We start from the raw sequence: 19646 nt of genomic DNA, 5'->3' as shown, positions 1-19646 counted from the left end.
GACAATCACAATCCATGTCACTGACCAGGCACCCACGAGAAGAGAACTATGAAAGCACTAAGCCTTATTTTTTGCCACAGCCATCTTGGAGTCCATGACTGTGGGTCAACAATATGGGAAACCTACTCGAGTGCTTACAGAAGTGTGAAAACAGAAAATAAATCTCAAGCAACTATGCTCTAAGTACGAGAAAGAGAAAACATTGAGCAGTGCCCGCTATATGCAATTGCCTTATCAGTGCTCTTAAAACCTGGGATCACTTTAAGGATGTAACTAGGGGGGTAGAAATCACCACAAGCTTCAATGCTGCAATACACTGTCCAGGACCTGGAAAAGATATCATTGAAATTCCATAAGATAAAAATGGGCAGTGGAATACAGATTACAAAATAAGACTTCTATACCATGCCAATGTTGATAAGAACTTACGCTCTAGCAAGTGTGTAATAATGGAGTTTTTCCCCAGTCATCCTTATCTTTTCAAATAGCAACACATTGGCCAAGTTTCAATTTCTTTGAGTTACCGCTTCAGGTGCTTCTGCTATGTCTGTCTAGCTGCCGAGAGGCGAGGGTTTGCTTTCTGGTTATCATTCAGACTATTTAGAGGGTTTATGTTTTGGAGAGATTGCTGCATCATTAGAGTGTGACCAGATTTAATGAAAAACACACTATGAATGGCGAAGGTGCATAAAGATGTTGGAATTCAGATATGAGGTCATGGTTTTACCACTATCCATAAACTACGGTGCGTGACATGGTTCAATGCGCCAATAAATCAGCACAATCTATATTTTAGTTTTTTAAATTGTCTGCTTAAATTGTGATCATGTATACTGTACATACTGTGCTAATGACGATGCAAAAAAATTGTGACAGAGCAATGTACAATACAGCGAACTTGGTAAACAACGAATTTGTGTTAAGTACATGGATGCCGCCATCTTCATGCACCTTCCCCATTAAATGGAGGCAAATGAAGATGCAAACCAGTCTCCTGAGCTATGTGTTCCATTAAATCCCAAAAAAAATTTAAAGAGACTTTATTGACACTGTACAGTATATGTATGGTCCTCACTTGGAAATTTTAGTTAACACAAAAATCACTCAGAGTAAATGTCAAAGTTACTGACGAGGTAAAAAAATAAATAACTCGAAGGTCTTGATTTAGTGTCTTCTTTTTGAAAAGAGACACATTTTGGTCACACTTTATTTGGATATTCCGGATAGTCCATCTGTAGAGCATCATACTATCAACAAACCATCTGTTGATAGTAACTACTTGCTAAGGTTAATTTTGGTTAAGGTTAGTTTTAGAATAAGGGTAAGGGTTAAGATTAGGGTTAGGGTTAGTAGATAGTTAGTTTGAAATGTTAGTGATAGTCTATAGAGCATCTACAGATGGACTATCCAAATAAAGAGTTACCTTATTTTCTCCACTCATTACGCCAACTTTCATAAAAGCCAGTAGAGATAGAAGCAGCATATTTTAAGAAGAGATGCTTCGTAGGATCTAAGCATCCTCTTCCTCTCCTCTCCTCTGACAGCAAAACACCCTGAATAAATTTGAATAATCAGATCGTATTTGAAAACATTTTCAAAATTAATTTCAGGAAGGGAAAGCACTGACATTTAGCATGTTTTATCTCTCCATCTGCCTTTAAAAGTGACTGTTTCATCTACATTAAAGGATTTATGTTGTGCAGCACTTTGAAAAGATGTTACACTAAATGGCAGAGGTACGTGGATCCACGGGCTTCGCAGGTTTTATACTGCTACATTTTCAGCGTTGCATGCCTCACGTTCTATCACAAAATGACATTTCAATATCTGTCGTCCTGAAAGTGGTATTTTTGTGGAAAGTTTGCTACATTTGAGCACAGCGAGATATCTACTGAGATATATATATATAAAGGTACCGCAAACGTTTTGATTTGAACAGCGTTGACAGACAGCTATCGTGGACACATAAGAGCACGTCAACACAACTGACAAATGCTATGTCAAATGTACCACTAACAACAAGTTACTGAAAACAATAGGTGGACATCTTTACAGCTTGTCTTTTGTTTGTATAGTGAGTAAATATCCATATGAAAATATGACTCCTTTTGCACCCTGTAATTTGTACCCACAGTTGCACAGTTCTTTAGGGACACTGTAGGCTAACGCTTCATGGGTGGTTTTGTCAGGCGAAATTCAGGTTAAGTGCTAGGCTCAAGGACACATCAGGAGTGCTCTACCCAGCAGAGAGGCCTTCGATGCAGAGAACTAGGATGTATTATTAAGCACAGCTTCTGTTCCATTTTATTAGAACCAATTTCAGATTCATTACTGTGGTTCAACCCAAAAGCCACAGGATTACTGGCCAAGAGCATGAAATGAATCCAAGATAGGTATACCCATGCATAATACATGTAAACTTAGTAGCAACATATCATATCTGTGTAAGTCCCTATATTACCCCCATTCCCATAGTACAGTATTAACACAATAATATAATTGATTATTAAACTGCTTTGAGTCAAAGTTTTCCTTTGAACTCATTTTTCTTTCTTTGTATATCATTTCTGTATGCAAACATCGGAGGGCTACATGAGTATAAATTATTTATATATTGATATTGATGTTGGTGAGAAAGGGATTGAATTCTAATGCACATGATCTCTTTCCCCATGCCTCATCAGGGTTAACTGAGCCCCACAGTAACAATACACTATTATGCCGAAATTATGGTACACTAGAGCCTTTGTTCCTGACATCTTTCTCCTCCTGTCTCCCTATAGGTTCAGTCCATACGAATGGTACGACGCCCATCCCTGCAATCCCGGATCCGACGTGGTGGAGAACAACTTCACCCTCCTTAACAGCTTCTGGTTCGGTGTGGGCTCCCTCATGCAGCAAGGTATGGTATAGCCTAGCTTATTCCCTATTTCACCTGTCAAAAGCAACAATACCCCCTCCACTCCCTTCCTCTTCTGCGCAGCCATCCTCCCTCTCTCCACCTTTTTAACTGACAAGCTACCTAATTTCCATTTTTGAGACTGTTTTAGAAGACACTTGTCTCTCAGGAACAACTGCAGATGGCAAAAGAAAGCTGTTGTCACCTCCCTGCCTGCTCATAGAAACAGGAGTGGTGAGAGAAAGTAGGTGTCAGACACCTGTCAGAATGTGGCAGGTAAAGACAGAAAACACGGTAGCATTTGTTTCCCCCATAACACAGCTGTTTGTGTTTTGGGACGAAAGGGTAAGTTGGAGAACGTGTCTGACAAATGCCAGCTGTCACTCCTCGCTGGCGTTGGCTACGGCCACAAGGTTGACGTTTACATCGTTGTGTTGCCCGAGTGCCCATACCAAAGACCCATTGTCGAAATCTATATCCTCCACACACCTCAGCTCTCGGGACAAATGACATTTTGTTAAATGCCACTTGGGCCTTTTATGGTGCTGGAGTAGTGTATTGTCATTATTGTCCTTTAGGCATAATTTCCTGATATTAAAGTATGTCAATTGTCAGCATCTTTCTTATGCAAGAGCAGACAGTTAGCTTTAGTCTTTCCCCAACCCCCAAAGTACCTATTTGAATTATTCTGCCTTCTGTGTAAGCTTACACAAATCTGAGGAAAGTTAGGGGAAGGATATTACGTGGCACCAAGCTAATGCAGTCTCCTCGTCCACCCTTAAAGACATTCATAAGCAAATGGAGCCCCCTAAATGATTTGACGTAATAAAGTCAACCGGAGAAAAAAAAAGAGCTAGTAATAAAATGTTTAACCTCAATGTAACAAGACAAATTAGAGAGGCTCGGCGGGGTTTGATGGTGGTTCTCTGCCGGTAAGGAGAGCAAATGCGTCAATTCATTAAGCACAAAAGCTGTGCGGCTTCTCGGCAGCTCTCCCGCGTAGCTGCGTGGTATCCCTGAAAATGTGCATTGTGAGTGGAGGCTAGGAGGATAACAGTACAATATGAGAGGGAGGAGAGGAATAAACAAAACAGAAGGAAGTTGGTGATTAATCTTTGAACAAGATTGATGGTCCTTTGTCATTGAGATGGTGGGTCAACCACTTGAATCTTCAACTTGAATCGTAAACCACCTGTGTTGGTAAAGAATGTTGTTCCTTTGAATACTGTCCTCCTGTAAGCAGGTTAATGTTGTTCCCTCAGATTACATACTATACAACAGGATATTTACAGGATATTTACTTTGACACAGCAGAATGGTCTAAGAGTTAACTAGGCTGAACTCCACTTGCATTATGAGTATAACCTTGCTTGAAAAATAGACGTTTCATTGCCAAATCATCCCAAAGTGTCTAAAATGGATTTTGGAGCTCTATACAGTTACTTTAAAATGATTTGGATATCAAACACGGAAAATAATTGTATCTGGGATAATGACTTGCATTGTTCTTTGGACACAAGTGCCAAAAAAAATGCTTTTGGTGAAAGTAGCCAGGTTAACAAAACCAAAAGGATATCTACTTTTGTAATTTGGGTGAACTATCCCTTTAAGATCATAGTGCTAATGTCATCTTAAATTGCTTAAAACAATTACGTTAACAAGTTACAATTACTCTTTAAACATGTTACCTTTTCCCAATCTACTGTAACTTAGTTCCCTATGACAGAGTGAAAAAAAATGAAATAACCTGCATCATTTGCAGTTAACTAAAAAAGTAGGTCAAACATTGATTCTCTGGAAGACATACCCACTGAAATGCATTTTTTTATCCAGCTCCTTATAACAAACCTTGATAATATCTAATCGTTTGATCATGTAATTTATCAATGCAGCAATAACATAGTCTTCACCCTGGAGCACCATGTGCAGCCTGCACACATTTCTCTCTGTTCAGATGGACTAGTATTGAGCAATTGTGACTTTCTGTGGCACGTATGTGTCCTGTACTCAGGGGTGGACTGGCCAACTGGCATCTTGGGCAAATGTCAGATGACCTGTCTGTAGCAAAGCAGTATGAGGGTCTGCACTCAGGCTTAGGTAAATAGTGGCCAGTGCGTGAGAGAGTTCAGCAGGTACTCGCACTAAAACCATAAAAAAGAAAAACCAAGGAGGCTGAGAAATATACTTAATTGAATTCCATGCTGGAAAGAATACAAAAAGTGCCAGTGCAAAGTGTTGGTCCAAATATGTATCCAAAGGGGTGCATTTTGTTATACAAACCAGACACCTTATGCTCTGCTACCAAACTCACTGACAGACACTGAGGAGGAAGCCATTTCATTGACATGTTTAAAATGCAAATGGCCATGTTTGGAAGGGCCTAATAAAACAAAACCCTGCAAGCTTGTCTGTAGGAGTGAGGTGTCATACAAAACAAGAAGAGTACACAAAATGGAGTGGTGTAAAAGCACACCTTGCATGCTTCAAAAGAGGCGCGCCCTGGGCTGTGTGAGGCTTTTCTGATAGGTGTTGCAAAATGGGTGAAACATGAAAATAACTGAGTTGCAAAATGTGTAAGTAACATAAGCTGTACAAAATACTGCATTTATAGTCATGGGGCATTGTTTTTACTGTATCTGTGTTATCTTATTCCGATATGGAGAAGAGAGTTTCTCAACTTGGAAAACATTTGAGTATTTAAAAGAGATTAATAAGCAGTAACAGCCTCTGGCGTAGAGAGCGTGTTTTTATGTGATGAAGCTGCTAAGGAGAGAATGTTAAGTGCAGGTAATGATTCTCATGGGAAGAGCTGCCTCTCTGATGTTAAGTTGAAGCCTTGCTTGTGGGGAAAATAACATGGGGAGAAAGCCAGGGCATTGCATTTAATAGTACTCAGTGCTTATAAATCCACAGAGAATATACACTGTAACTCCCAGAAAGGCTCTGATTGTCCTTTTTCAAACTGACGATGGAGCAAGCCGTTTCCGTTTCTATGAGACACTTATGTTGTTATGCATTATGAATCTATCTTAAGCATGTGTGCTTTTATCAAGGCTGTTATAAGGAGCCACAAGTAGTTATGAATGCTTTTTGCAAGTCGTATATTGTACTATGGGGATAGAGGGTACGGTAAATACATTAATTTCACACGGGTGGATCACAGCAAATGCTACTACTGTATGCAATATTACAAGCATCAAGAATTAGCACTGAATTATCACAGTGAATTATTGTAATGTTTGTTTGTGGCAATTAATACCATAAGGGATGAGTTGCCAACTAGTGATTTGACACGAAAATAAAATGTCCTTCATTCATTCATTCATTCAGCATCCCTGAGCCTAATACCTTTCTCAATAAAATTGGCATTTTGCCGTAGTGTGTATTTAGAGTCACATCCCCCATCCTGTAACATACTTTACATTGGAATGTTTTGTCATAGTGTTTTGCATGGCCTTTCACTGTACTTGTGCACATGACATTACATCTTGAAACTTGCAGTATCTAAGATGTCAGCACCTAGCCATTCTAGCTGCAGCAGCACTGCAGTCACTGAGATTGATGTGTCGCTTTGTTGACTGGAATTGCATCATTATCTTCTGCTCTGAAAGGACATTTATACTTCTTTGGCTTAGAAGACATGAAGTCCTTCTTCAAGGAGATGTATAGTGTATTGACAAGGTTTTATATCCTCGGCAGCATATGACCAATCCATTTTTTGTATTTATTAGAGTGTTCTCGGTGCAGTGCGCTCCAGCTGACAACAGCATTTTATGGCCTGGAATCCAATTGTGTTACCAGTTGTTCCAGTTCTTTACCAGTATGACTGCTGAGCTGGGTGTCCTCCTATACTTAAGTGATAGTTCTTACCGTGGAGTGTTACAGTACTGGCCTTGTTTGCCACCGTGTAAGGCTGTCAAATCACAAAGGACAAATCCAATCAAATTGGGTAAGGAAGGTTAAAAAGCTGACCACTTTACCTCCTCTCAGTGGGGTGGTTACTCTTCAAAATTGCCCTCATAAATCTTATCAGTAAAGTAGTGGAGGGCACTGAACGCAACCTCTGGTGGAGAGGTTGTTTTAGATGTCGACAGGGACAGAAAATAAAGTAACTTTAACCGTGAGTCAAAAAGCTATTGTAAACAAGATATATGGGAATGTATCTGACAGAGGACCTCACAAAGTCATAATAAATGCTGTTGGAGGCAGGCTGGCCAACCTAAGTAATTGAACATTTATGTCCTGAGACTGATAAGCCATTTTCACCCTGTCAAATGTAAGTTGTCACAAATTAATGTATGTTATGGATGCATTCTTTGTGAGACACTGCTCAACACAATTCAAAATCATGCAAAGAAGAATATAAAACACAAAATAGACATGTTGTAATCTCAAAATGCATGCAACAGACAAAATAAAAGAAAGCATATAGTGCATGTATACTATGCAAGCCATTTTACGGGCGCAGGGAACATATGGCTGTGGCAAAGGAGGTGGAACATTTCAAAGGCAGAGAAAGAGCAGAATCACATTTAGATTGGACGCAGGCCTAGTGTCAGGGTTATTTATGAAACCCCACAGCGAAAAAGCAAACGCGTGTCACTTTATTAATTCAAAAACACCAGAATAGATTTAACCGCCTCCCCCCCTCATATCTTGCTCGGCTCCCAATAAGAATATTCCAGATTCCACCATCAGTTTGTGTTTTCTGTCTGTTAAGCTTGGTGGAATCAGAGGCCGTGTTCCAGGCTGACTACATTGCAGATGCATGACAGATCTCCAGCCCAGACCACCCACTACTGCTTTGATCTCCTCCCGTCAGGTTGGAGATACCGGACAATTAAGTGTTCGCACTGTGCCCTTCTGGAGGAGTTTCATCCTGGCGGCTATCACTATAATGAACAATTCTATGTAGCTTCCCTCTATGTTTGTTTCTTGCCGTGTTTCCGAAGTGTTTTATGCATTCATGTGTGAGCTGTGCTAAGATTTTCCTCTTGTAAGACAATAAACCTGATTCTGACCCGATTCTGATATCTCATAATGCATGTATAGGTGTTTATCATTTCAACTAACCTCATCATATGATATATATCAGATACCTGACTCTGCAGTCAATGACTTGCACACAACCATTGGATGGTGCAACACAACTGGAATATTGTCAGCTTGGAACATGACCATTATTTTAAAAGGAACACTCAACCCAGACTGGAGGTTTGTGTGGATCCAGGAATCCTACTGTATCTAGCAATTAGTTTGGGATCGCCCCCGAAAGGTTGTGCTGATCCGCTTCCTTCATAGTCAGCCAATTGTAGTCAAATTAAAATGTAATTCATTTTCCAAACTTAGGAAGGCTGCCAGGTACTTAGATATGCCCCTGTAGTTGTTTTCCCTCTGAGAATTTGAGTAAGACCAAGAGTGTATGTGTGTTCCATTGATCACCTTTATGTGAAAAAGCAACCATATAACCATTGTGTTTGTTATATTCTGTAACAGTGTTACATAATGAAGATACATATGTGATGTCATACATCTCCATTATAAAGGCTATACCAAACTTTTGCCTCTGGGGGTACACTTAAGTCAAAATGGGTCCCCTAAATGGACAGAAATATTGCCCAGAAATTACCTAATATATAATAGAATATGTATATGAACCATACAGCCAACATTCAAGCCTAAATGTGAGGTAAACAATTAGCAACTGTAAGATGCCTGTTGTTCTCACACACCCTGTCTGCTATTCAGGCTCTGAGCTGATGCCCAAAGCCCTGTCCACCAGGATCATCGGAGGCATCTGGTGGTTCTTCACCCTCATCATCATCTCCTCCTACACGGCCAACCTGGCCGCCTTCCTCACCGTGGAGCGCATGGTGTCGCCCGTGGACTCTGCCGACGACATCGCCAAGCAGACCAAGATTGAGTACGGTGTGGTCAAAGACGGTGCCACCATGTCTTTCTTCAAGGTATGTATATTAAAAGTTTGGACATAGTCTGTCTTTGCTTTGGTTTTGAGTTGTGCTTTCTTTCATGTTGATTTCATTACTCATATGAAATGAACACTCTGCAAAGAACATTATCTGAAAATAACATAATTAAATCTCTTAATTTCATTTCTACAGTCATTTTAAGCAGTTTGAATGCAGCCCCATTGATTGAAGCACGCTGATTACACACAGTTATATTGTCATAAAACGTGTTTATGAAGAACTGAGACAAGATGCTGAATCAGTACTTTTTGGCCGACTTTTTAAGAAATGTTTTTTTCTCTATACAGTTGAGGAAAAAAATCAGTGCTATTCCACAAAAGACAGATTTCCAGTTAGATCTTAATTCCCACTGCAAAAGCAAATTCTCCAGCTTCTCCACTTCTCCACGCTGTTTGATGTGATCCTCCATAATGATTGTTTTATTCCAAAGTTTCAGCTTTTGCCCTGCAGGGCTCTAAACTTTATTTTATTATTTGAGTTTCGCCTCAGATGCTGTTACTGTCGTACTGAATAACATATAAGGGTTTGCTGTTTTTCGGTGTAAGAAATTGAAAACATTGGACACATTTCTATGGAAAATGTTTTATGGACAAGGGAAAAGTCCATATGTTTATGACACACAATAGCAAGGAAAACAGATCCTTTTATCCAGGGTGATTGCCCCAGTTTTACACTTTCAAATATTCTCTGTTGAGTAGTATACATAAATACTGTATGTAATAATTGTGCCTCTGCTAAAGAGTGTATCTTTGTAGTTTCCCCTGCACTGACAATATAACTGAGGATGACTTTTTAGACTTCTCTCTGGCCCATTTGCTATTTCCTTCACCCCTATGTCCTTTATATTGGTTTATTCACATTATATTATATTAATATTATATTTATTGGCACTTTGGGTATTTGAAAACTGTGCTACAATTATTATTATTATTATTATTATTATTATTATTTAATTTTTTCATAATGTATCTCTTTCTACTCTCTGTTAGCATTATGTCTTAGCTGCTCTATGACCCGGTCAGAATATCCACCAATAGAATTTTCACCCACATAAAGATTCCCAGTGACCACCAAAAAAATCACTGGGGGAGAAAGAGCACATTAGTAACCATTCTATTCCATAAGGTTTGATTAACATTGAGTTCAATGAGGGATTAGGCATGGTCCATGGAGTAACTAGAATGTGTGATTATACCAAATTAGAGTCATCAGTTGCCTAACCATTGGAACTACTGGCTATGGTATAAACCGGGGGTGGCCAACCCTCCTCTTGGAGAGCTACTGAGTGTGTGGGCTTTTGCTCCAGCCCCTACTGAAACCCACCTGATCCTACTAATAATCTGCTCATCACGGCCTTTAGTTCCTAATGGCTCTGCCTGTCTACCCTGAGCTATACCCATCTATTTGAACCTTCTCTAAATTATAGATTATTGACAATTAGTCAAAAACTTGCTGTAAGTTCTCAGCAGAGTAAAAAGTGGATTTTTCTCCTGAAGCGTGTTTACTTTGATTAGTGACAGATATGATTGCAGTGTTATTAGTCAGAGGAGACACAGGTGTCTATAATTACCTCATCAGTTGCAGAGCTCAAGTGCCCTCGGTTCCTTATCACTGGGAGGGCTAACGAGCTCGACTGAAGCAGATGAGGGAGCTGATAAATACTGAAGAGGTCGGGGAGTAGCTGTAGATTTGTCAAAACACACTGCATGGAAGGGCACTGTAGGGCAAAGTAAAGCTTTGCACTGTAATCTCTGGCACACTCATGGTAACACTGTCACGGTTCAGACAGACGACCAGAGGACCACAATTGCGTCACACCAGAAAGTTTATTAAAACTTAAGGGAAAAGGGAAGTAGGGAGTGAATGAAGGCTCCAGGGGTAACAGGGATCCCGTCCAATGTGCTGGGTCTGTGCCCCCCCCAGTGGCAGCGATGCGTCCTATGAAGCCGGTGGTGGGTGGTCCAGAAGTCCTGGGGGGGGGGAGACACAGACACAACAGGGCGGAATGAAACAAGGCAGCAGTACAGTTCAAGGGAAATCCAAAATACGTAGTAGCAAGGCAGAAGGCTGGTCAGAGTTACCGGGATTGAAGAGTAGTCAGGAGTCGTAATGGCAGAAGCAGGTCTGGATCTCCTGGGGCAGAAGAGTATCCAAAAATCAGGCAGGTCCGGGGTCACAAAACCAGGGTGAGCCAGAAGCGCGAGCAAACAGGTTCCGGGTGTGAGCTTTGCAGACGATCTGACACCGGAGAGCTGAAAGACAGGGCCTTAAATACTGGGAGAGGTAGTGGGTAATGCAGCGCAGCTGGCAGAGTAATTAGAGCAGAGCAGAGCAGGGACAGGTGGAGCTAGTTAGGCTGAGTAGAGAGAGTGGTGAGCAGAGTGGAAGAAAATTAAGGTGGTAACCCGGTGGAGTGAGAGGCCCATGACAGAACCCCCCCCCCAAGGGACGGCCCCAGAAGTCCCAAGAGCAACACCACGCCGGGCGGGAGGAGGGGAGCCGGAGGAGGGCTAGAACTCCTCCGAACGGTCCGAGTGAACGTCCTCATCCTCGGAGGAAGCCGGAGGGCCGTGGTCGGGAGATGGGACAGGTCCCGAGACAGGATCAGGCACAGGACAGGAAGCCGAGCGGGCAGGACGGTTAGGGACCCCTCTGGGGCGGCCCCTACGGATTGCAGGTTGATCAGGATGCCGTTGGTGGAAAGCGGTGATGAGAGTCCTATCCACAATCCGACTAGCTGGCACCCAGGTCCTTTCCTCAGGTCCATAGCCCTCCCAGTCAATGAGGTACTGGAGACCCCTACCCCTCCGTCTGGACCGAAGCAGGCGGCGGACGGTGTAAACCAGACCACCATCGACGAGCCGTGGAGGAGGAGGACAAGGCGCAGCAGGGACCAGCGGACTCTCATGGATGGGCTTAATCTTAGACACATGGAAAGTGGGGTGCACCCTCAGGGAATTAGGCAGTTGGAGCCGGACAGCAGTTGGGCTAATCACTCTTATGATAGGGAATGGGCCAATGAACCGAGGTGCCAGCTTCTGCGACTCCACCCTGAGTGGCAGGTTCTTCGATGACAACCACACCCTTTGACCAACATGGTAGGTGGGAGCAGGAATTCTCCGACGGTTGGCCCCGGTAGTGTAGCTGGCAACGGATCTGAGGAGTGTGGCTCGGGCTTGTGACCAGGTGCGGCGACATCGACGGGCAAAAGCAAGTGCAGATGGGCAAGTAACCTCCTCTTCCTGGCTGGCAAATAGAGGAGGCTGGTATCCATAAACACATTGGAAAGGGGACATACCGATGGCAGAGCAGGTCAGAGAATTGTGTGCGTACTCCACCCATGTCAATTGCTGCGACCAGGAGTGGGGGTTGCGTGAAGTCATGCATCGCAGTGCCTTCTCGAGCTCCTGATTAGCCCGCTCTGACTGCCCATTGGATTGGGGATGGAATCCGGAAGTCAGACTGACTGTGGCTCCCAGCAGGTGACAGAACTCCTTCCAAAAAGCGGAGGAGAATTGTGGACCACGGTCAGAAACTACATCCTTTGGCAGTCCGTGGATCCGGAAGACGTGTTCCAGGACCACCTGGGCGGTCTCCTTGGCGGTTGGGAGCTTGGGGAGGGGAATGAAGTGTGCCATCTTGCTGAAACGGTCAACGATGGTGAGAATGACGGTCATGCCACTTGAAGGGGGCAGCCCCGTGACAAAGTCAAGGGCGATGTGAGACCAGGGACGTCTGGGCACAGGCAGGGGCTGCAGCAATCCGGCTGGGGGCTGGCAGGACGACTTGTGTTGGTTGCAGATGGGGCAGGCTTGGACGAATTCCCGTACATCCTTCCTCAGAGAGGGCCACCAGAACCTCTGGGCGAGCAGGTTGTAAGTGCGGGTGGAGCCAGGGTGACAAGCTAGGCGGGAGTCATGTCCCCACTGAACGACCTGGGACCTCAGGTCTTCGGGGACAAAAAGGCGGTCAGCTGGGCAAGTGCTGGGACCTGGCTGGTTACGGAGAGCCTCCAGCACCTGTTCCTCAACAGCCCAGGTCAGAGCTGCAACGATGCAGGGACTTGGCAGAATCGACACAGGGTCCTTGGAGGGGGTGTCATCCTTCTGGAATTGACGGGAGAGGGCGTCTGGCTTGGTGTTGCGTGATCCAGGCCGGTATGACAGAGTGAAATTAAACCTGGTGAAGAACAGGGCCCAGCGGGACTGCCTGGAGTTCAACCGTTTGGCCGTGCGGATGTACTCCAAGTTCTTATGATCGGTCCAAACGAGAAATGGAATGGTGGACCCCTCCAGCCAGTGACGCCACTCCTCCAAGGCAAGCTTCACAGCCAGCAGCTCACGGTTCCCTATGTCGTAATTGCACTCAGAGGGGGACAACCGACGTGAGAAAAAGGCACAGGGATGGAGCTTCCTATCCTCCGCAGCCCACTGAGAAATCACAGCACCAACTCCCACATCCGAGGCGTCCACCTCCACAATGAATTGCCGGTCCACATCAGGCATCTGGAGGATGGGAGCGGAGGTGAACCTCACCTTGAGGGTACTGAAGGCTTTGTCGGCTGCTGGGGTCCAGGTGAAGGGTTGCTTGGTGCTGGTTAGAGCAGTGAGAGGGGCAGCAACGGTACTGTAGTTCCGGATAAACTTCCTATAGAAGTTAGCAAACCCCAGAAACTGTTGCAGCTTCTTTCTGTTCTCCGGAACTGGCCATGAAGTGACTGCTGATACTTTGGCAGGATCCATTTGGATACTTCCCTCTGCCACTATGTACCCCAGGAAGGCCACTGTCTTGACGTGAAACTCACATTTCTCTGCCTTGGCGTAGAGGGAATTCTCCAGAAGACGATGAAGGACTTGCTGGACATGGCGGGTGTGTTCAGACAGGTTTCTGGAGTAGATTAAGATGTCATCCAGGTAAACGAAGACAAACTTGTTTAACATGTCCCGCAGTACATCATTCACTAGAGCCTGGAACACAGCAGGAGCATTGGTGAGGCCAAAAGGCATAACCAGATACTCGTAGTGGCCTGTTGGTGTATTGAATGCGGTTTTCCATTCATCTCCCTCCCGGATCCGCACTAGGTGGTAAGCGTTTCTGAGATCCAACTTGGTAAAAACAGTGGCTCCCTGGAGCAACTCAAAAGCAGAGGTGAGCAGAGGCAGAGGGTAACGGTTTTTCACTGTGATGTCGTTGAGTCCCCTGTAGTCGATGCAGGGGCGAAGAGATCCGTCCTTCTTCCCCACAAAGAAGAAGCCAGCACCAGCAGGAGATGAAGATGAACGGATTAATCCTGCGGACAGAGAGCCATTGATGTAGTCCTCCATGGACTTTCTTTCAGGAGCAGACAACGAATAAAGACGACCCTTTGGAGGGGCTGTTCCAGGGAGGAGGTCGATGGCACAGTCGTACGGTCGGTGAGGGGGCAGAGATGTGGCTCTTGCTTTGTTAAACACCTCTCTGAGACCATGGTAGCATTCTGGGACATTGGAGAGGTCAGGAGCGGAGTTAGTAGGTACTGGCCGAGGGGGTAGTGCGGCAGCAAGCAGGCAGGTTCGGTGGCAGTCCTCTCCCCACTCCCTGATCACCCCGGTCACCCAGTCGAGCTGAGGGTTGTGCCGGCGGAGCCATGGGTAACCCAGGATGAGGGGTTGGCCTGGAGAGGGGAGCAGGTGAAACTGGATAGTTTCTTGATGGTTTCCGGACAGACCCATCGAGACCGGGGCCGTGACATGAGTGACCGATCCGAGTAAGTGTCCGTCCAGTGCCCGGGCAGGAATAGGAGGTGTCAAACGGAGGTTCTCCAGTCCCAGTTGGCGTGCCAGCTTGATGTCCATTATGTTGGCTTCGGCGCCAGAATCCACCAGAGCAGCCAGGGTGTGAGTTGAGTCAGAGAGGCGGAGGTGAACTTGCAGCAGGGGTTTGCGGTCGGAGGACTGGATGGTCATTGAACTCAACCGGACTCCCCCTATGCCCGGTGAGCTTCGGCCCTTTAAAGGGCAGGTTACCACACGATGTCCATCACCTCCACAATAGAGGCAGAGGTTTGAGGTGAAGCGGCGCTGGCGCTCTGCAGGAGTGAGAGAGGCTCGCCCAATCTCCATAGGCTCAGACTGATCAAGCTGACCTGGGTGAGTGGCAGTAGATGACAGGAGCCCAGTCGGATCTCTCCGAATGCCGGTAGTAGGTGGACCTTGGCGCCCCCTCTCACGACGACGGGTCTGTATCCTTCTGTCGATCCTGACAGTCAGTGCGATGGCTTCATCAAGAGTGGAAGGCAGTTCATGGGAGACCAACTCGTCCTTGATATAGTCAGCCAAACTATGGAAGAACGCGTCCACCAACGATGGTGTGTTCCAAGAACTTCGTCTAGCCAGGGTTCGGAAGTCGATGGAATGGTCTGCGACTGTACGTCTGCCTTGTCGAATACTGAACAGTTCACGAGACGCCTCTGCGGTTGGTGAATCCAGGTCAAACACCTTCAGCATCTCCTCAGCAAACAGGTCGAAGGTTGCACATGCGGGGGTTTGACGTTCGAACTCTGCTGTTCCCCAGAGTCGAGCTCGGCCCGTCAGGTGAGTGATGGCATACCCAACTTTAGCCCCCTCCGTGGCGAAGGTCCTTGGCTGCAAGGAGAACTGAAGTCGGCAGCTAGTCAGGAATGGCCGGACCTGGGTTGAATCGCCGTTGAACCGCTCGGGGTTTCCAATCTTGGGTTCCGGAGCAGCGGCTGCAATGACCGGGGCAGGTAACTCGGGGGCAGGGCTGGTGGGCAGACTGGCTGGGGTAAGGTTGGTGAGGAGTTGAATGATCATGGCGAGTTGTTGTTGCTGCTGCTGGAACTGCTGCTCATGCTCATCGGTTTCCATGTCGGGGAAAGTGTGCGCTGAGTCCATAATGGTCAGATCGTACTGTCACGGTTCAGACAGACGACCAGAGGACCACAATTGCGTCACACCAGAAAGTTTATTAAAACTTAAGGGAAAAGGGAAGTAGGGAGTGAATGAAGGCTCCAGGGGTAACAGGGATCCCGTCCAATGTGCTGGGTCTGTGCCCCCCCCAGTGGCAGCGATGCGTCCTATGAAGCCGGTGGTGGGTGGTCCAGAAGTCCTGGGGGGGGGGAGACACAGACACAACAGGGCGGAATGAAACAAGGCAGCAGTACAGTTCAAGGGAAATCCAAAATACGTAGTAGCAAGGCAGAAGGCTGGTCAGAGTTACCGGGATTGAAGAGTAGTCAGGAGTCGTAATGGCAGAAGCAGGTCTGGATCTCCTGGGGCAGAAGAGTATCCAAAAATCAGGCAGGTCCGGGGTCACAAAACCAGGGTGAGCCAGAAGCGCGAGCAAACAGGTTCCGGGTGTGAGCTTTGCAGACGATCTGACACCGGAGAGCTGAAAGACAGGGCCTTAAATACTGGGAGAGGTAGTGGGTAATGCAGCGCAGCTGGCAGAGTAATTAGAGCAGAGCAGAGCAGGGACAGGTGGAGCTAGTTAGGCTGAGTAGAGAGAGTGGTGAGCAGAGTGGAAGAAAATTAAGGTGGTAACCCGGTGGAGTGAGAGGCCCATGACAAACACTATGCTATCTTGACAATCAGATGTACTGTATGTGTTTTATATTTCATATACCAACATATCACCTGCACATCTAAATAATGTTTTTCACATTTCAATCGTCGATGCAGGAATTAAGTAACTAAAGAGCTTTGATATCGTTCATAGTTTCAAATGCCTATGGTAATGAGACAGTTATTATCTCAAATTAGGTATGGAATAACATTTGACCCCTTGTCAAATAGCATGAAATATCACACAGACAAACGCAAGGCTAATGGAGAGGAACTCAATTAATCCAGCCTTTTTGCCTATTTCCCCCTGGATGAAAATAGATGTACCGTACCTCCTCATGTCTTACTAAATTATTATATCCAGTGGCCCAAGTCTCTTTTTATAAAAAAATAAAATAAACAATAGATGTTTGAAAGTATACAAGTGTCAAAGTAGATACAGTACTTGAAAGCTGTGAATGTTAAAGTGGCATTGCACAGGTTATTCGTTCACTTGGAGCTCAAGGCTCCAATGCATTCCTTTATTCTTACAATTATATACTTCTCGAAATGGAGAAGTGTGGGAAAAGGATAACAGCATGATAGGTGCTCAAGGTTGCCAGAGTATTTTCAACACTAATACTATGTGCTACAAAGATGAGAGGGCTATAATGTGCAATGGCATCAACACACTGTAGAAAACATGTTAATTTCAGAAAGGTACTGTGTAGACTCAATGCCCCTTTGACCAGGTGTAATGCACAATCTGAGATTCAACATTGATTGTAATTTCAATTCTTCCCCTTACAGAAATCAAAGGTTTCTACTTTTGAGAAGATGTGGGCCTTTATGAGTAGTAAACAGAGTACGTCGCTGGTCAAGTCCATTGAGGACGGCATCCAGAGGGTTCTGAAGTCTGACTATGCCTTGCTCATGGAGTCCACCACAATCGATTACATTACCCGGCAGAACTGCAACCTCACCCAGGTTGGAGGCATCATTGACAGCAAAGGCTATGGAATAGGCACTCCCATGGGTAAGATGTAACAAAATATCTGTACCATAATAGATATAGTAGGTTGTTGATGGTATAAACACTCTCCAGCTCTCCATAACCCCTGCAGCAAGCACCATCCCCTCCATTGATACATTGGTAGGAGGTGGTCCTTCGAGCTGGACAGGAACAAATAACACATTAATCCTATATCTGTGCTTTCGATGCAGAGCATTTCAATGAACTACTATTGTATTTTACTCTTGTTATTTAGTACATTTTTGGACTATGTGTATTGTTATTGTATTGCGAGATATTGCTGCACTGTTTTAGCTAGAAACAGAAACATTTCGCTGCACCTGCGATAACATCTGCAAAACTGTGTACGCGACCAATAAACTTCGATTTGATTTCTATCAATATGCAATGACAACATATGCATTTGAGCCATGTTTTATGAAAATTCCCCTGTGGCCTCATCAGCAAGGTCCAGCTAATGGTTTATCTTATCTTTCAACCAGACTAAAGCAGACCTTCTGTTGCTTGCCTTACAGGCTCTCCATACCGGGACAAAGTGACCATCGCCATTCTGAACATCCTGGAGGATGGCCGTCTGCACATGCTCAAGGAGAAGTGGTGGAGCAGCAGCAGCTGTCTGGACGAAGAGCACCGTGAAAGCGCCGGCCCCATGGGCATTCAGAACCTGGGAGGGATCTTTATAGTGCTGGCGTCTGGCCTGGTTCTCTCCGTCTTTGTGGCTATAGCTGAATTCATATACAAGCTAAGGAAGACAGCGAAACGTGAGCAGGTAGATATTATCCCCATGAATCTGATTCAAGATTGTTGATCAGGAATTTATTTACTTGATGTGATTATTTTATTAATGACATTGTTTGCATGACGTACAGTATATATTGGTTAATTTTAGATCCTTCCCTTCCATTGTTCAACTTGCCTAACTGTGTGTATTTCTGACAATGTGAACACAACCTTTAAATCCAAGCTGTACTCTGTCCATTTTAGTTCCATTTATTAAAGGGATTTGCATGCCCTCAAATAATCCCTGTGCTATTTGGCCATAAAATATAACATTTATTTAATTTTAACAGGCATAATTGCAAATTGGAGCATGCCGAATTAATCTGTTATTAGTCATTGCAGATGTCAGAATAGCATGAAACTCAACAGTTGTAAATCACAGATTTGAGTTATGCAACTAAGTGGGTTGCGTCAAGCATGCTTGTATAGGTAATGGGGTAAGAATACGGCTCTGTGTCAATCTATCTGACAGAGCAGGAACAGTGCACATTGCGTGGGTTGCATGTGGTGGGGGTTGCAGTATGACATGGCTGTCAGCGATGGGAGAGGAACAACATACATGAATGTTTTATGGGTAATGTGTTCTGCACTCTTGATCTTGTTGACACTCTATGCTGTCAGAACCATTTAAAGCTAAGGCATTTACCCCCCCATCCCTTTCCCCCCCTTCTCTCCCCTTCTCCTCGCCCTTTTTGCCCAGAGGTCTTTCTGCAGTGCCATGGTGGACGAGATCAGACAGTCGTTCACCTGCGGGAGGCGTGTGAAACACAAGCGCCACCACCTGGCCCCGGTCATGGTCAAGACGGATGCAGTGATCAACATGCACACGTTCAACGACCGACGACTCCCGGGAAAGGACAACATGAGCTGCAACACTGGGATGACCCCCGTGTTCCCGTGACGGTTTGCGCCTCCCAGAGAAAGAGCCTCCTGAGCAATGTGGAGGGCGTGATTGGTCCCGAAACCTGGGACAATGGAATCGAGGGGATCACCAGATTCACCATCAACCACAGCGACATAGGGACACTAACGAAACATGGAACACTAACTAAACATGGTACTTTCAAAATGGCAGCATCGGCGACACAGGTATGACAACGTTCACCCATGTATTCCAAAAGAGACAGAAAAAGAGAGAGAGGTGGAGGAGGAGAACCATTCCTGGAAAAGGAAACAACATCTCCAAATAATCTGTATTCAAGTCCGATGTTTACGTACGTAACACAAAAATACACTCACCAAGGAATCACAAGATATCCAAGGAATCCTTGATTGACAAAGATTCAACCTTTTTATTGGACATATGGCATAAAGACAGAGGTGGCTTCGTTGAGCATGGCAATAAAAGAACTACAGACAGGGGAAATGGGGTTTTGATGGGAGATCAGTTATGTCACACATAG

The 19646-nt window shown here is 45.0% G+C and overlaps 1 protein-coding gene across 2 annotated transcripts in view; it reads left to right on the top strand.

Moving 5' to 3' along the window:
• Nucleotides 1–19338, top strand: part of LOC311139705 (glutamate receptor ionotropic, kainate 3-like) — a gene marked incomplete at both ends in the record, with an annotated part of 138856 nt that extends 119518 nt beyond the window's left edge. The window contains 5 exons of one of the 2 annotated variants that reach the window (XM_084174625.1): nucleotides 2784–2902; nucleotides 8648–8865; nucleotides 17241–17466; nucleotides 17979–18232; nucleotides 18841–19338. In XM_084174625.1, coding sequence (XP_084030751.1) covers nucleotides 2784–2902; nucleotides 8648–8865; nucleotides 17241–17466; nucleotides 17979–18232; nucleotides 18841–19338 — 1315 coding nt within the window. The remainder of the gene's footprint in view (nucleotides 1–2783; nucleotides 2903–8647; nucleotides 8866–17240; nucleotides 17467–17978; nucleotides 18233–18840) is intronic. The other variant, XM_084174626.1, reaches the window with a different exon arrangement.
• Between the last annotated feature and the right edge of the window lie 308 nt (nucleotides 19339–19646).

Source organism: Coregonus lavaretus (genome assembly GCF_964263955.1).
Source record: "Coregonus lavaretus genome assembly, chromosome: 13".
In the NCBI taxonomy this organism is placed as follows: Eukaryota; Metazoa; Chordata; class Actinopteri; order Salmoniformes; family Salmonidae; genus Coregonus; species Coregonus lavaretus.
This window is presented reverse-complemented; position numbering and strand designations above follow the sequence as displayed.